The sequence below is a fragment of the Fragaria vesca genome, linkage group LG3, assembly GCF_000184155.1.
Source record: "Fragaria vesca subsp. vesca linkage group LG3, FraVesHawaii_1.0, whole genome shotgun sequence".
Taxonomy (NCBI): domain Eukaryota; kingdom Viridiplantae; phylum Streptophyta; class Magnoliopsida; order Rosales; family Rosaceae; genus Fragaria; species Fragaria vesca.
Genome location: NC_020493.1, coordinates 3114369 through 3131932, shown reverse-complemented (window position 1 = coordinate 3131932; position 17564 = coordinate 3114369). Strand labels below are relative to the sequence as shown.

Below are 17564 nucleotides of genomic sequence, written 5' to 3'. Positions count from 1 at the left end.
CTCTCTCTCTCTCTCTCTCTCTCTCTCTCTCTCTCTCTCTCTCTACTCCTCTCCTCTTCTCTCTCTCTCTCTCTCTCTCTCTCTCTCTCTCTCTCTCTCTCTCTCTCTCTCTCTCTCTCTCTCTCTCTCTCTCTCTCTCTCGTTGATTGGCTGGTCATACGTCACCAACACTGACGCTGGTTGGCAAATTTGATTCCAAGCGAATATTTCTCTCAGCAAAACCTACCGCTTCCTCTGCCTCCGCAAAGTTCTCCAAGCGAATATTTCTCTCAGCAAAACCTACCGCTTCCTTTTACTACTTGAATGATAATGGACGCTTTATTCAAGCAGTCCATTGCACACTAGTTTTTTTGGGATGGGAAGAATTGGAAAGAATGTAATATTGTTTAAGGTCATGGAGTTGAGGTAATTTCATGACTACTTGTTTCATTATGTCCTTGGAGTATTATTGATTTTGATTGGCAACTTTCTTTGGTTTATCTTACTTTTTGTTTGAATACAGGAGTGCAGATCCACTTCTTCACATTGGCGTCTGGGTATTCTTGCTTCAACACAGCTCTCCTGCGGACGAGTCCCGCCGCTCTCCTCACTTTTCTAGTGAGATGCGTGTTGAAAAGATGGCAAAGGGCTTCATCTATCAAATCCCATCACTAAACGTTACACAAATGTTATGTAATGCAGCTGCCGATCTGAACGATATGATTGTATCCACTCTTTGGAAAGAGGGGCAGTTTTCTTTGCTAAATCAGCAGGGTACTCACCACCCCATTGAACGCGATTCTCTTCGTGAACAGTTTGTCCGACTGGTGGAGGAGTTTGAGACGATGCGCGCCGAGGTGCTTGACCTGACCGAGTTTGCTAGAAGCCTCCAGAAAACTACGGAGACTCAAATTGCCATGACCCAGGTGATAAAAGAGCTCTCAGATGGCCAGAAGCTCTCAGATGAGCAGAAGCAGCCAAAAGAGAGACATTCATGGCAGGAGACATTCATGCTCTCTGATCTTGATCAGATAGACAAGCTCAACAACGTATCGTTTTGTTAGTCTTGTATATTTGCTATCGTAAATCAATGCAATTCCATTTCAAACCAGTACCAATTTCAGCTCTTCTTCCTAGTTTGTTGTGTGTGATGGCTGACATTCAATATTAGACCACTTTCTTGATTTGAATTCAACTATTCATGTACTTTTGCCATCTTAAAATTATATTTTGGCTACTGAAATTGAATAAGATCGATCTTTGAGTGTTCTCAAGATGCAACTAGACTTATTCATTTTTTTTTTTGAGAAGAATTAGACTTGTTCATTTTTTTTTTTTGAGAAGAACCAGACTTATTCATTGTTTCAGGTTCTATATATTATTTATGGGTTCTTACATTCCTACTTTTATTTGATCCCATTACCTGTGCTTTCTGTATCAACAATTAGATCTCAAACTTCATCTGTATTTATGTATCCACTTGTTCATGTAGAGTGGTTATATATACATAAAAAGAACCCCTGTCTTTCACCAATAGACTAGTTTCTTGTCTTGATTGCAGTTTTCGGTTAATTGCAGATCCCTGGCTGGTATAATGTGATGAATTTTATGTTTTAGGATGACTACTTTTAAGACCTCGTGTCTGTACATGTGGGTTGTTGTCATCTTTTGCCTACTTTTAACTAGGGTAAGGGCGTAAGGCAACTCCAAGTGTGTTTTAAGGCTCAAAACAATCACTATAGTATTTTTCACGTCTAACCAATACTCCATTAGTCTTGTACTCTTGTATGGAGGCTGGCACCAATTGTTCACCGGAAATGTTTCTGGGGAATGCAAGTCCTCGCAAGTCTCTTTTCTAGACGTGAGGAGGTTGTGATAAATGTTCCAGTTTTAGTTGTTCAGTTTATAGCTGTTGAGTTTGAAGTTGTTGTTCTGATGCAGTTGCTTATCAATATGTAATCTTTTTTATCAAATAAAGATTACTAAAGACCTATGACTCTATGAGGCTATGACAGCCAAAGACTCGGATCAAACAGATTAACAGCAATTTAATTTTTTTCAGAGAAACTAAAGTCAGGACTGTGATGATATAGTTGATCTATTTACATACATAAAGAGAACACAGCGTACGCTAAATAGATAAAATCTAAAATCTATTGTCTCTTCTAAATTCTATTACTGATTAGTCAATACCTTTCATAACACTACTGTTTGTACAGACACTTGCCGATGGACATCATAATCCATCTCCAAGGTTAATTCATATTCTATAAACCTGCTAATCATGGCAAGGATAATGGATCTGAAGCAATAAAGTTGCATTCTTGGGTTTCTGATACTAGATAATAGATGAATTACATGTACAGAAGCCAATTCCCCTAGTGGCCTAGTACCACATAAATGACATATACACAGAAACAAGAGCTCGTGCCTTCAAAAATTGGGCAATTGATGTTGGTGCAGAACCAGAAATGCGGTTGCATGACTTGCCTCTGCTGCTTCAATTCATGATGGTGAATTACATTAGGTATGGAAAAGGCAGATATTTCTTGTTTTAGTACATGAACTATCAACCTGAGCTCTGGTTCGAGTTGGCAGTGTGACTAGGCAATGACATGTGTTGATGTGGAGGCCAAAACATGCGTTCGGGAGGGCAGGGCACCGGCACTGGGTGTGCAATGTAGGATGGAATATCATCTCCAGGCATTAAAACAGAAACTCCACTTGCATACACAGACATCTGCATATCATGATGGCAATCAGAAACTTTAAAACTAAAAAAGTGGCAACGGTAGAAATCAGGAAAGATAATTACACAGACTCACAGACACTGCAGTCTTTGGATTGAAAGACTCATTTTACAACCCAAATCCAAACCAAAGGAAATTTGCATATTGAAATGCCTGATTAAGCCTTTTCAAGCACAGCTAATTAGATACTACAGGTATGTCTTATTTTACCCATGACACTAGTCCACTACTGAACATCTGAACTAGAAGAGGATCCATACATAATAGATAGTGCATAGCATTGCTGCTATAAGACCCGTGATGTAGGTGAATGGTACTAAAGCTCCTTGTTTTGGTAACTTAAAAGCCAGTGATAGTCATGATCCATCAAAAAATAAATAGGATTATTATCAGACAATTGGTTCAAACAACAGCAGTGCTAGTTTTCCGCTGCTCATGCTGTTCAGGTTTGCTACCATTAACTTTGTGCACATGTTATGCTTCTCAATATCCAGATCAATACTAGAATGATATGGATAACCAGGTAGTGCATATTTCTCTGGCAACAAATGAAGTATACAGATAAAAAAATAACAGAAAGTACCAAAAACAATAAAGAACTCATTTAAACACCATTTCTGAAACCTAATCACATGACTCTGTTTGTTGATGCACTACATCTTCCACTATTATTTTTCCAACCTATTAGATAAGGTAGCATTGTCATCCTAAGTTCCCAACAACTACCATAGGCATTTGACTTATTTTTTCTTTTTTTAGAACAGTGTTCCTGCATTATACACTGGTTGAGAGAAGATAATAGTTTAATAAGGATTTAGATTTGAGCCTGTTTCATTTCTACATTACTGTCAGGGTTTATAGTTTCTGGTGTAATAGTTACTATGTCAGTCTTAAAGACACTTTCAGTATGATGATCTCAACTCTCAAAAACATATAAAGAGGTCCTCATTGGCTTTATATATCAATCACAAAAGTTTAGGAAACCACATTAATTTTTAGGCCATGCCCAGTTGCTCAAGAAAGTGGCAACAGCATGCCTTGTATATTTGTCACTTTGAAACAAAGATCTCAAAAAGCATACAATTGCAGAACACAAACCTCTTTATCCATTTAGTTTCTTTGATTAGTGAAGCTAGTTGGATGCACGATTAAAGCTGTACATAGATATATAACAAGAGAATAAGCTAAAGCTTGCCCAGAAAGAGATGTTTGACCACCTGTCTATAACAAAGGGCTCAAGCTATGCTTATCATGAAAAAGATTGGTATTGATGGACCTGATAAACAGGGGTGGGACTCTAAACACAGAGAGTAAGTAAAGTCCCAAGTCCCTTGTTTGGGACAAAGTACCTACCACTCCACAGACAAATAGTTGGATTGGGCCCTTAACCACAGACCAGTGTCTTAATTACAAGAAAGCATAGTTCTTGACGAGACTTAGACATATCACAGAAAACAAGGGGGGAAAACAAATCAAATCAACTAAAACCAAACAGTTGAATGCACCCAGATTTGAGATTTGATCACACAGGCAGACAAATCAGAAACACAACTCATGGGTGAAAAGTGAAAGTGGAAAGTGAAAACTGTAATTTAATAAAGGGTAATAAGAGGAAGAAGATCATGATAGTTTGGGATGACCACTATGTATTTGATTAACTGAGTGTTCATGCTGGAAAGAGCAAACCATTAAACAGAAAAAACATGGAAAATGAAGCTTGTTGGACAAGTGCATGAAGTTCCACAGCAAAACCAAAATGGGGCGCAAGAGACCTAAACCCCCTAAAACTTATAAGCTCATCACTGACAATGCAGATTAACTAGAAAAACTGAAAGAAATAACCAACATAACCATCAAAACTGTCAATAGCAGAAAAGGAAGACACAAACTTTACTAAACCCAGAACCATTGAGATCAGAAACAAAACCCAGAAACCTTGAGAATGTTGTTGGCTTACTTCGGGTGATGGGTGACCAAGTTTTCCGTTAAACTCCAACTGGGACTCAAGATCTCCATTTCTCCGGCGGCCGGACGGCGAAAATTCCGGCGAAGAGGGTCTGAGGAATCTCTCAAAGATGGCCATGACTATGAACATGGAGATGAGCACAGCAGTGGCTACGAAACCAAATGACAACGCATTGGCTGAAGAATTAAAGGGACTCACAGGCTCATCTCTCTGCTGCTGCATGTTATTTAGTGGAGCTCCAATTGGAGGCCACTGAAAGCTGTGTTCTTGCACAGCCATCTTCAACTCCCTCACTAAAACTTGGCTCAGAGTTCACACCATTTCCATGGAAACTGAGAGAAACAGAGAGAGATGGGTTGTGTGCAGTAGTAGTAAAGTGAAGAACTTTACACCATTATCAAAGAACAGAGCTTGTTGGGGTACTTAAAAACTAGTGACAAAGAGAGAAGGGCATGTGAAAAAGCTAAGGAATTTGGATAGCTGAGGGACACGAATATATATACCTGATAATATTAAGTGACATTAAAATCAATAAGCTTAGGAAAATGGTAGTCAAATGGCCACTGAATATGACTTTTCAGCTTCTCTCTAACAATGGGATAAATAGCTAGGCCTTTTACCCCTTTTTCCTCTGCCTGCTAGTTTTGGAGGTTCCCACATGTTTTCAGACCAGCAAATCCTGTTTTACCAAAAAGTTTGAGGTGGGTTTTACTGTACAAGATTATATGGCTTTGTTGTTTTGTTTTATTAACTTTCTGATTTGTACCATAGTTTTGAGTGTGTTACACTGTTACATATCAGCTTCAGTAGCTTTTCAAATTTTACTGTTTAAGCAAAAAGTTTCGAGGCGAGTTTTTTACTACTACAGTGGACCTTTCCACAAACACTTTTGTGTGCATTATAGAGAGGATTAATTATGGATTGCTTTGCCTAGAGCCCTAGATGTTATTCATGCTCAATTATCTTCTGGGTTTGTTTTTTTTCATCTTTCAATTCAGGCTGTCAAAACCAACTTTATCTAAGGTTCAATTTCACAATCATGACTTGAAATTATCACCTTTTGTTTCTATCTTGCAGGCTTAAAGCTCAAAAAAATGGAGGACATACAACATGCAATAGACAAATCTGTGTTCCTAGCCACAAGCTTGCAAAAGACTACAGACCCAAGGAATATCTTTTCCAGTTTTTATCTTCTTCCTATTTTTCCCAAGACTAAATAGACACCCATCAAATAATTGTATCAAGAACAAGGAAGACACATATCAGTGATCTGGGCCATGCCAGCTCCAAAACATTTTCTCTTTTGTTTTGTTCTTGGCAAGAATGACACAATGAACCTTTGAATCAAGGCACATATATGTGTTATGATCAAAGTCTCAAAGGGGCATTTGGGTGAAACTAGTAGAGTTCAAAGAAAGGGTGTGTGGCAAAAGCGGCATAGTCCAAAATGCTAGTTGCAGATTATAAGGCTACAGATGATTCCATGGGAACTGCATGCAAAGTGAGAGATCAAAGTGGTACCATCTAGTTGCTCTCTTTGCTTTCGTTCTCATCGAAATAAGAGGGCAACATGGACATGGGAGGTACCCTACAAAACTTAAGCAAACCCTTCAAACTTAAGCAACTCATGGCCATAATTAAGTCTCTCTTCGGTGTTGTGTCGTGGCCTGCGCATCAGTAGGCAATAGCAGCTTCACCGTCAAACAATGTTTGCGGTTGATATAAATCAATACAGCAATGTACTGTTGGTAGGTAAGCGTGTTCACTCTTGGAGATTACGACGTGTAATATCCATTGTTCATTTCACGTTTTACTCTTAGAGAAAATGTAACACGAAAATCTTAGAGCGATAGTCTTGTTCACCTAAACAGTTTTATACTATCAGATACGTATTGAACAAATGTAAAAGTTCTTTTGTTTTTTTTTTTTTTTTTAAAAACAACCATAAAAATAGTGTGAACAAAGGGGTTAGCTTAGCAACCAACGAGGTTTGGCTCAATTGGCAAGGGCGAGTTTGTGGTGGAGACCTCATTCAAATTCGATCCCCGCTACCAACATGTCTCGTTGGTTAGCGATTTGTAAATTCTCATGTGGAAATCCATATCTAAAGGTTGGTGTGATATGTACGTGTCCACTATCAATCATTTAGGGTTGATATTGCAGGTTTGCCCAGACGATAGTGATGTAACATAGCGTAACGAAGCTCTTATCTTTTTTGTAACAAAAAAAAAAAAAAAAAAAAAAGGCCAGCTTAGCAGCATGATTGACACTTAAACTGTGAGGAGGGGCTCCTTAAACAGTGACCTTAAACCCCTTCATTAACCTCTTTCACATGCTCTTTGTCGGGTAATGTCTCCCCCTAAACCCCTTCCCAAACCCCATGGCCCGCACTTACTTTTTCGCCACGTGTCTCACAAACCCACATTTTGCTGCTGCCACGTGGAAATTAGGAAATAAAAAAACGAAAAGTTTAAATTACTTAGTCTCTTCCCCATGTCAAGACCGACATATCAGCTTCGTTTGTCGGGTTTTGCAGGTCCAAACAAACATGTGGAACATTGCTTTTCTCGTGATTGTCCCCCTTCTCAACGGCTCTGATTCTCTCGCTGAGATTCCCAATCGGAGACGATAAAAGCCAAACGAATACCAAGGTGGTCACGCTCCAATCAGTCCAATGGTATGGACTATGGACACAAATTTATCAGATTTGATCAACACAAAATCAGTGAGAACATATCACATGAATATATCAAAGTAACATTTCGTATACAGTTTCAACGGCGTATAGTGTTAGAGTAGAATATTTATCGCCTCGATGACAAATGAGACAATATTTGAAATTCGTTAACGACTTGCGAAGACATTCACGATGAAACGTCTGTCGACATTCATCTAGCATGACACACGTGTCTTCTTTGAACAAATAACAAACCCACGCATGTGTTATCGGTATTTGAAAGTGACGCAGCCTTGAGGCCTTTTGTCTCACGTTCACATGTAGTTGTTGTTCCCCAAGTAATAGCGTAGAGCTTGTTGTCTTTGCCCAATAGCGAGGACAAAATCGGCTGATGAAGATGTGCGACCAAACTACTAACCGGGCATAGAGATTGCAATGTAACATACACACACTACAAGTACTTGCAGTCGTGGGCATGTCTGATGAACTCAACAACTTGTCTATACACACTACAAATACGCTATGCTGAAGAGCCTGAAAATCCATGATCGGTGGTGCAAAATATCAACTTAGATTTTTAGGGTTCAATTGTATACTATATATGACGAACCGAGGAAAAGAGCATACTCCTAGTAGGAATAGGTAAACTTGCTAATTACAGGAGTGTGGTCGCACGCGTGTACGTGCATTACACGTGCGACGGCGTGTCCAAAGTGGGGGGCCCACATGGGTCAGGATGCGTCAGAGGGCTCGGGTCAGGGGTTCAGGCCGGGTCAGGGTGGTCAGGGGACCACCGCGTGCGGTGGAGGGTGTGGCTCGTGCGACGGTTCACGTGAATCATGATCTTTCGCTTTCATCATCGATCTCTTTCTCTTCTTTTGAGGGAGGGTCACAAAAGCCTGGGGGCACCCTTGACTACTTGAAAGCTTTGGAATTTAGGGCTTATATGGAGGCATGCGAAGAAGAGGTTGGCTCTATTTCTTTTCAGAGCCCCAGATAGGTCTGGGGGTCTCCTAATTTTGTAGGGCATAATGTGTTCGGTGGTTACTGGGTCAGTCAGGGGTCTCTCTATATGGGCTTTGTCATGGCAATTATAACTGCACAAGGGTGTGGGATATATGGGTCCTAAACGATCACTGCTCCAGTTACAAGAAGGAAGCAGATTGTTAAAATCATTCTTACTTAGTTGAAAGTGTAAGAGCTCCATTTCTAGATAAGGAGACATACATAAACATGTAAGACTAATGATTTTTGGGTTTACTTGAAAGTGATCAAACAATGTAAAAATGATTTAGAGTCAGTAATATCTTTCTAACAATGCCCTAATAATGTCTCATAACCCTATATACGCAAGACTTCGGAAAAAGAAGTAATACCCACTATGAAATTGAGACCGTTATATATATTGTAAAACAAAACTATAAAAGTATGTAATTAACGACCTATATTTTTCAATAATGGTAAAATGTTTACTCATTAGCATGTGTATTTGCTTTTTCCAAAATTCTAAGTTACATATATATGGATAATAGAATTTAAAAAATGAGAAATTTAGGAAAATGACTTTTTTCTTCCAACATGAAATTGATTATTAGCCTTCTTTTTAATTTCTTTTGCAAGCTAACTCTTTTACAGTGTGAAAAGACACGATTAACGAAAATAAAATGTATTTAGATCGGTCTGAAGAAAAATATGTTTTCTGCTATGGATTTAATCGGATCTGAAGAAAAATGGGTTTCTGGCCAAGAGTTTAGGTTGATCCAAGGAAAAAATAGATTTCCTGGGAATTTTTTTTGTCGTATACTTTCCATGGGTTTCGATGATGATTATTAACTGATGAGCTTGATGAGAGGAAAACATTAATATGGAGGAGAAGAAGCATGCATGAATCTGCAGGAGGGTGAATGTGAGCTTGCAAATTTGTTTGTGTTTCTTTGTAAACTATAAGAACTGGGGATGGTCCATGCATGATGCATTTTGGAATCATTGCCTCTAACCTATGGATTGCACATCTACTCCTTTTATTTGATTGATCGATCGATCGATCATATGTATGGAGAATATATACCCTGGCTGGCTGGTTATCCTATGGCTAATGTACTTGAACTAGCAATAATATCTAGTCCCACATTTTATCAATGATGTAAAATATGTATTGCACGTTAAATAAAAAAATGAAAAAGTGAGAAGAAAGTAAAATTTTGTGTTTGGGTTATCATCATGTCTTTTCAGTTTTCACACTCTAAAAATGTTAGATTTGAAAAAAAAATAATAATAATAATAAATGGTTAAGGGTATGGTTAATTGTCAATATTCATGCTTCAAAAGATCAGGGTAATTTTTCTAAATTTCTTTTAAAAATGATCCTAATTGAAAGAAAGATACATGCATGTTTTCGTTTTGTTCCGGAATCAATTTCGGTTTGTTGCTAAGAATGCATCCTAAGGTGAATGAGGAGAAGACGTGAGGAATGAGAGAGAGGAGAAAACATTAATTTGCTTCACCAAGCTCGAGCTCGAGCTCGGGTTCTGAGGTTCTTTGATATATAGGGTTATAGATTTGATGTTTATTGCCGTGTAGTGTGTGAGAACTCATAAGAGTTTCCAGACACGAGTATTAATTTCAAAGTGATCTTCAGAACTTCTATGTTCTCTTGGTCCTTAATCCTTATGATACAATGTCTGATGCTCTAATCCAGATTCCTATTCGGAAAAAAAGAAGAAGAAGAAGAAGAAGCTGTTCTCTCAATGCCCTAAACAATAAATTTGGTGAGAGTTTGGTACTATATGAATAGGATTTAATCGATCACACCAAAATATATAGTTTGGTATTTGAAAATGGAATTAGAAGCCTCAAGGACATTGCATCCGATGCTTTGTTGATGATACATTGTGTGATGAACATCACTCTGAGCATTGTGATTTAGACATTTTCCCTACGAGGTAATCATGTCATCGGGTAGTGCAAGAATGTAAGTGTGTAAGGTTAGGTATCCATCGTGAATTGGAATCTTGTCTGAGTATTGGTACGATTTGATTACCTCGAATGAGTTGGCTAAGTATGCTGACAGATTCCTCTTCATCATGATTAATTTACCTTGAAAAGATTGCATTTCAACTTCAAACGTTCAAGTTTGCTGACAGATTCCTCTGAGGGATTTTTCTCCCCCTCGATGAGATTGCATTTCACTTCGATCTATCTATCTTCTTCAAAGAATTCTTGCTTGAGCAGGTTCTGCCGTAACAAGATCCTCCTCTACGAGATGTTCCCCCCATTAGACAAGAAATACTATATAGACAGAACTGTTTTTGCTTATATAAACTCACACCTATGCTTAAGATTTAAAGGGAGCTAGAGGAAATTTATGAGTGAATATAATGGTCATTGGAATGTGATTTTTTCACAGTTTCTACTGCATTGAGAGAAGTTTTAGGATGATTTGCCCTCATGTCATTGTGGGAAACTCAGAATCTTCATCAGTAGGTGAAATTCAATATTTATGTGCGATTTGGCTCTTTCAAGCTTAAGAAATAGACAACTAGGGTTGGAACGTCTACTCCTACGTTCGGCACATCCTCAAATACAACACAAAAGAAATCTTTTAAGACGAGCTAGTACCTCAACTTTAAATACCAGAAAAGGTTATGTACCTATATATAACCTAGGACCACTTTTCATTCCCCTCGTCCTTTTGCCCAAAGCAAAATCCTTTTTGGCAATGTCATTGGCTTGTCTCTGAGTGTTGAGCATAACAAACATATTGGTCCATTTCACGCTTAGCTCTATCTCTCTCTTTCAATCTTAGCTCTATCTCCCAATTTGAAGCAAACCATACATTGGTCCGTTTCAGGCCTCAATTTGCTCTAATGGTGAACATCCAAGAACAACATGAACAAGAGGGAGCAATGAAACCTTCAAGATTCAAGCGTGTCTGTGTTTTTTGTGGTAGCAGTGGTGGAAAGAACCCAAGTTATCAGCTTGCTGCTGTTGAACTTGGAAATGAACTGGTACTACTCTTACTCTCACTTCGTCTCACTCTTCATATGTAAAGCTTCCATCTTTGTTTGCCAAGCTTCCATCTATATTTGCAAAGCTTCCATCTTTACCTCCCCTCTTCATTTTCAATGAAACCCAACATGTGAACATCAAAATTTATGTGTCATTCATGAAGTTTGTTAGGTTTACTTTCTAGCTAGGATTCACTTATCCAGTTACATCCAAAAGCATTTCTCACTTGTAACCCCAAAACGACAGCATCTTTCACAGAGTTACTGTTGGTATGAAAACTCACTAGTTCAATGGATAGTGTTCTTTGATGGCGTAAATGTTGGGTTTTTATATGTAATTGTATGCAAACCAAGCACGTCAGGTACCTAATACAAAAGAGGTTTTACAGGTCCAAAGAAACATTGACTTGGTTTATGGAGGAGGGAGCCTTGGTTTGATGAGGCTAGTCGCACAAGCTGTACATGATGGTGGTCTCTACGTGTTGGGGTAACTCATACATTTCCTATTGCTCTCTTTCAAACTCTAATCATTAGCGAGATTTGTTTATTAATCTCTTTTTGTTTTACTATACAGAGTAATTCTTAAAACTCTTATGTCAAAAGAGGTATTTGAAATACCTTACTTCTTTTTGTTACAGTTACTAGTTATGACTTCAAACTCATATAGCCCATTATATAATGTAATCTCAGATCACCGGAGGGTCTGTAGGAGAAGTAAGAGTTGTATCTGGTATGCACGAGCGCAAAGCGGAAATGGCTCGCGAAGCTGATGCCTTTGTTGCCTTGCCAGGTACCCAACTTCCCCTACTATGAGGCTATGAGTAACAAGCACCTTATTCATCGAAAAGTAGCTATGTCGAAACCAGCACTTTCCGGTTAAGCTAATTCCCATCTTGTGTATATTCCGTGTTGTTTAACTGCAGGTGGCTATGGTACCTTAGAAGAATTCTTGGAAGTGATCAGTTGGGCTCAGTTGGGAATTCATCAGAAACCAGTAAGTAACTGTAAGTTACAGTCTTTAGTTACAGACAGGAAAAAATTTAACTTTGTGCTTGATATTATTACCACTAATAATTGGGGGTAACAAAAATTAAATTTTCTGCTGCAGGTGGGGTTGTTAAATGTTGATGGGTATTACAATTCACTTCTGACCTTCATAGACAATGCTGTAGGTGAAGGTTTCGTTTCCCCTGCAGCTAGGCACATTATTGTGTCTGCCCCAACTGCGCAGGAAGTAATGCGCAAACTAGAGGTACACTATTTCCCCCTCTTTACATCATGTAATGATGATCTATGATATCTTAGCCGTCGATTAATCGATGATGGTTTTGAACAGGAATATGCTCCTCAGCATTCTGGGTGAGTTGGGAGGATGAGCAGCAACCGGAATAAACTGCAAAGTCAGACACTGCTCGTTGACCTTGTAGATCAGATGTGAAGCTCCATTAGACTAAGTAGTAGTGCATACCTATGCAGTTGTTTTAATTAGCTTTGAATCATGCTTCATTTGAATTTCCTTTTTATTAATTTCACCCTTTTGTTTAGTTAGTCAATTTAGAATCTGACCTGGATTACTATGGAAGTGATATCATTTTTACTAGTTTCTCTTGTGTTGGTGATTTATCATCTTGTATATTTGATCAAAACGTACGTATTCCATTTAGTTCATTTCTTCAACAAATTGTGGGGCTGTTGAGTTGTTTGCACAAGAAGTAGACTGATAGTGATGGACTAGATTCTGAGATTACACAAACAAGAAGGGGCTGCTAAATAGTTAACAAACATCCTTATGAGCAATACAAGATTGATAGAGACCATTTTGCAAACTTTGCATTGTGTCTTTGAGAACCGTCCTTACAAGATGGCGAGTGACGACTTCTATAAGTTGAACATGGTGACACCATTATTCAAACACGATAAACTTGAGAGATGAAATTTACATTTCTTATTTTACAATTCACACTTCCATCTTTCATTTTTTTTTTTTATAAAAAGATACAACGCATATCACTAAAGACAAGATTTAAATTACTAAAAGAGGAAAATGGAAGTGTGGATTGTAAAATTAAGAATGTAAATTTCAGTTCCCTAAAACTTTGTACGAAATGGTGCTATTTCATTTGATCCAACACTTTAGAGGGATTAGGACTTAGGAGACTTGGAGTGGAAGGTTGGTTGGAACGGTGACTAATAATATTGATCATTAACGTATACAAAAGGACAACTTAGAAGAGACTGCCGTTGGAGTTGGCAATGTGCAAAAGGAATGACAGAGTGAGGTGGCCCCCTGGTTTTGAGGTTGAAGACGATGAAGATGATAGATAGAAGAGGCTAGGTCGTGGGTTCGAGCCAACGTGGGCATCATATTTTGATTGAGACCTGGGGATCCATAAGGCTTCCTATGGTTGTTGGCTTTGCTTGACCTCTTCCCTATTTTGTGTGGTTATGTCTTAAACAACCCAGCTTTCGTGTGACTCTTCCTCATTTGCGATCCCAGCTTTCGTGTTTTGTTTCGGTTCGATACAAGTTTTCCTTTTGTCCAGTTTTGTTCCGGTATCAAATTTTGGTTTGTTGGTAAGAAGGAATCCTCCTGAGGACAGAAGACGTGAGGAATGAGAAAGAGGATAAAAGGAGAAAGTAGAGGAGGAATTCAAGATCGTATATTTGTTTTTGTTCTTTTGGACCAATTATCAATGGCATCTTCCAATTTTGATAGGGGTTATAGATTTGATGTTTGTTGATTGGCATCTTTTATGAGAAACTGAGAACTCATAATTAAGAGTCTCCATACACGATTCCTTTATTAATTTCAAAGTGATCTTCAGAATTTCTATGTTTTCTACATTTGGTTCTTAATCCTTTATGATATATAATGGCCGATGCTCTAACCCAGATTCATGCATGGTCGAATAAAAGAAAATGAAAAAGAGGAAGAAGAAGCTGTTCTCAATATCTCACCGTCCCATGATCGCCATGCATTCATGCAAATAAAACTGATGCTTTGTTAAGAAGCTCAGCATGGTTCAATTGTTCGGAAATTATATATAACTCGTATATAGATCCAGATCCAGATCCATCTGTTGATGATAGTATGATACGTACATTGTCTAAGCTTAGGTCTATATATGTTGATGATACATAGTATGATGAACATCACTTTAAGCATTGTGATTTAGACATTTTTGCTAAGAGGTAATCATGTCAGGTAGTGTGAGACTGTAAGGTTAGGTATCCGTCGTGAATTGGAATTCGAATCTTGTCTGAGTACTGGTCACTTGGATTACCTCGGATGAGTTGGCTAGCTAAGTGATTTGCTGACAGATTCTTCTTCATCATGATTTACCTTGAAAAGATTGCATTTCAACCTCAGACAGATCCTTCTTCATCTCGTGGGATTCTTCTCTCGCTCGATGAGATATTGAGATTGTATGTGATTAACTGATTATTTCACAGCTGTTTCTACTTTCTACTGTTTCTACTTTCTACTGCCTTGAGAGAAGTTTTACTGTTTTAGGATGATTTACCCTCATGTCATTGTCGGAAACTCAGAATTTTCAATAGAGAAAGAAGACAAATCAACTTGTGCAAAAACAACAAAGAGCAAGAAGAGTGTGAAGTTGTACAAAAGTTGAGGTTTTCCAGCACCAGCTAGCTTGAGTGACTTTTGACTAGTGAAAGAAAGTTGTTTGAATATCCATGGAAAATGATTCAAGGAAACTGGAAATTCTTGGACAAAGGAAAGCCTTTGACTGAAAAAGAGGATGTAGAGATGACTGTTATCACAAGCCATCTCCAATTTTGTGAAGATTCTGGGTGAGGCAAATTCAAATTTACTGATGCAAGAAGATATTAGTGTTAAGACTCAATTATAGTTACTACAGAGTAAAATTTTTTGAAGCTTGAACAATTGGACTGACCTAACTAAACTGAGCATAGCTGAACTGGGGTTGAAACTCATTTAGGGTGATTTGTTAAGTCTATTAATTACTAATTAGTACTGCTATGCTAACTTTAACTATATATATTCTGCACTATTCTATAATCTTTAGGGTTGCTCAAAGGTATTTTTGTCTCCTTTGATCTAAGCTAAGCGCATGGGGTTACAAATATCTTTCACTAAAAGTTTGCAAATCCACATGAGTGATATTACAGTAGGGAGAAGAGCTAGCAAACATGAATGGAACAGCACTCTGAAAAAGACATCAGAGAGCAAATCCACATGAGAGATATTACAATATGCACAATTTCTGGAATCTTATATCTTTATTCACTCCCCTCACCAAGTCAACACAGAATCAGCTCTAAGATATGGGGCCTGGTTTTACTTATCAAGAAAGGAAATTTTCCAGTTTCATATGTAAAAGTGCAGAATACTATATCCAGTTTATGTTTCTGGGATCTTATATCTTTATCTTCTTTTCATGATCATGCGTATTAGAGATTGTAAAAAGTAAAATTTCACATGTGGGTGAAACAAGCTAGCGGCAACCAAGGCATGTGAGCACTAAAGCCTAGACCTAATCAGCTACCCTTTGAAATTAATAGTGCAGATTGCAGAAACAACTTCCATGAGGTTGCAACCTCTTAACCAGTAGAGAGTAATTAACCTTATGTACAGAATATTCCACAACTGTAAATCATGCATATTTTCTCAGTAGTACCCAGTCTCATATTATCATGAAATAAGCAAAGGTATGTGACATATACATGTTGGATCACTTGGATGAGACAGAAATATACAAGGGCCAATACTGCCAAGGAATCAAGGACATGTAGCACATGATCAAGCATCATAACATCAAGAAAATAAGAAAGCAAAGACACTTGAGAAGTAAGTACATGATGTGATGCAACCAAATCAGTATTCATCCTGGGATTGCACATTATTTTGAAGCCTCATATGCACTTATACTTGAGCCAAGTTTGAATATGAAAGATGCAAACTTGAATCAAAACAAATATTCAATCTCTTGAGGTCCACCCCCAACTCATCAGCTAGGACCATTGATTTAAGTATGGATCAAATTCAACAGAGAAGCTAGTTAAATTAACCAAAAAAAGAGAGGACCCAAATTGAAAGAAAAAAAATATGAAAAAGCCAGTTGTCAATACTCATACATCAAAAAACTAGGAAAGCAAAGATTCAGACAAAGAAAGCTATTGAGCAGTAGACTGCCAAGGCCAAAGACAAGGCTTGCTATGTAGGATAGAATGACAGATCATCTGTAATTGGGGACCTAGCTAGAAGTGGTGGTTGCAGAACAGTGAATAGTCACTGCAGCACAGACTATAAATTAAGGCCAGTAGGTTTTACTGTGAAGAGAGACACAATGGAATTGAATAAGCATATGCAAAAAAGCAAAATGGCTTTGAAGATGAAGACAAAGTAAAAGAGAATTGGGAAAGAACCTCCCACATTGCCTCCATTAGAGACAAACCGGTTCAGAAGGAAAAAGAAAACCCTTGATTTTGACATATCAATGAACACCTCTATTGCCCATATTTCCTCTTTGGAAACATGCATTGGTTTTTATGGTTTCACTTATGAACCTAAGGTACTATTTGTGAGTTGTGACACCCACACTACTATCTCAACCCAGAATTTGAATTCTACAGCTATGGTAAAGATATCCAAAAACCAGAAAACCTTGGCAAGCAAGATTAGAACTTTAAACCATAGCATAGCCTTGGTACACATTTTCTTCCCTTGATTATTAGAGTTGTCTACCATTGGAACACATTAGAGTTGTCTGCCCTTGAGTAAATTATGGTTTACCATTCTGTGTAAATCCAGAGTTTGAGTTTTACCATGATGGTTTAGTTACGGATAAGTCAGGATGAACAAACTAGATAAGAACTTTTAACCCTCTATCGTACTGATTAGTGATTAGTAGAAATACTGATTTGGTTTCAACTGTTGTAACAGACTAACACCAAACAGTAAAAAATTGAGTCTTGGATAACAAGAAAGTAGAGTCCCTAAAACCCTAAACCATTCTCTAATTGCAGAGGCAATAGCGTTTAGTAGGAAACAGTAACTGTTGAGATTTGAAATAGCCAAAAGCAAAAGACCAAAGGAAATAGTACACACAAGATACAACCACATTCTGATAGTGAAACGACCTTAGTTGGCTCACTGCCCACTGTCCTCAGTCTGTTCTGTATATGCTCTCTCTCTCTCTCTC

At 38.0% G+C, this 17564-nt stretch overlaps 4 protein-coding genes across 4 annotated transcripts in view; 2 read left to right on the top strand and 2 right to left on the bottom strand.

The window, feature by feature from the left end:
- The window catches only part of LOC101310880, a 1534871-nt gene that overhangs the window by 615907 nt on the left and 901400 nt on the right, over window positions 1-17564 (bottom strand). The window lies entirely within an intron of this gene.
- LOC101312995 lies at window positions 335-1123 on the top strand. The gene is made up of 2 exons (XM_004293554.1): window positions 335-405; window positions 503-1123. Exons 1-2 carry the CDS (start codon window positions 356-358, stop codon window positions 1041-1043), a joined length of 591 nt encoding a protein of 196 aa, XP_004293602.1. The 5' UTR covers window positions 335-355; the 3' UTR covers window positions 1044-1123.
- Window positions 2396-4998, bottom strand: LOC101295981. Its single transcript, XM_004293581.1, has 2 exons — window positions 4687-4998; window positions 2396-2719 (listed from the first exon to the last, which is right to left on the bottom strand). The coding sequence occupies exons 1-2, from the start codon at window positions 4972-4974 to the stop codon at window positions 2549-2551; spliced, it is 459 nt and encodes a 152-aa protein (XP_004293629.1). The 5' UTR covers window positions 4975-4998; the 3' UTR covers window positions 2396-2548.
- LOC101310674 (cytokinin riboside 5'-monophosphate phosphoribohydrolase LOG3-like) lies at window positions 11137-12768 on the top strand. Its single transcript, XM_004293546.1, has 7 exons — window positions 11137-11379; window positions 11769-11866; window positions 11954-11984; window positions 12070-12169; window positions 12303-12373; window positions 12488-12631; window positions 12716-12768. Exons 1-7 carry the CDS (start codon window positions 11239-11241, stop codon window positions 12740-12742), a joined length of 612 nt encoding a protein of 203 aa, XP_004293594.1. The 5' UTR covers window positions 11137-11238; the 3' UTR covers window positions 12743-12768.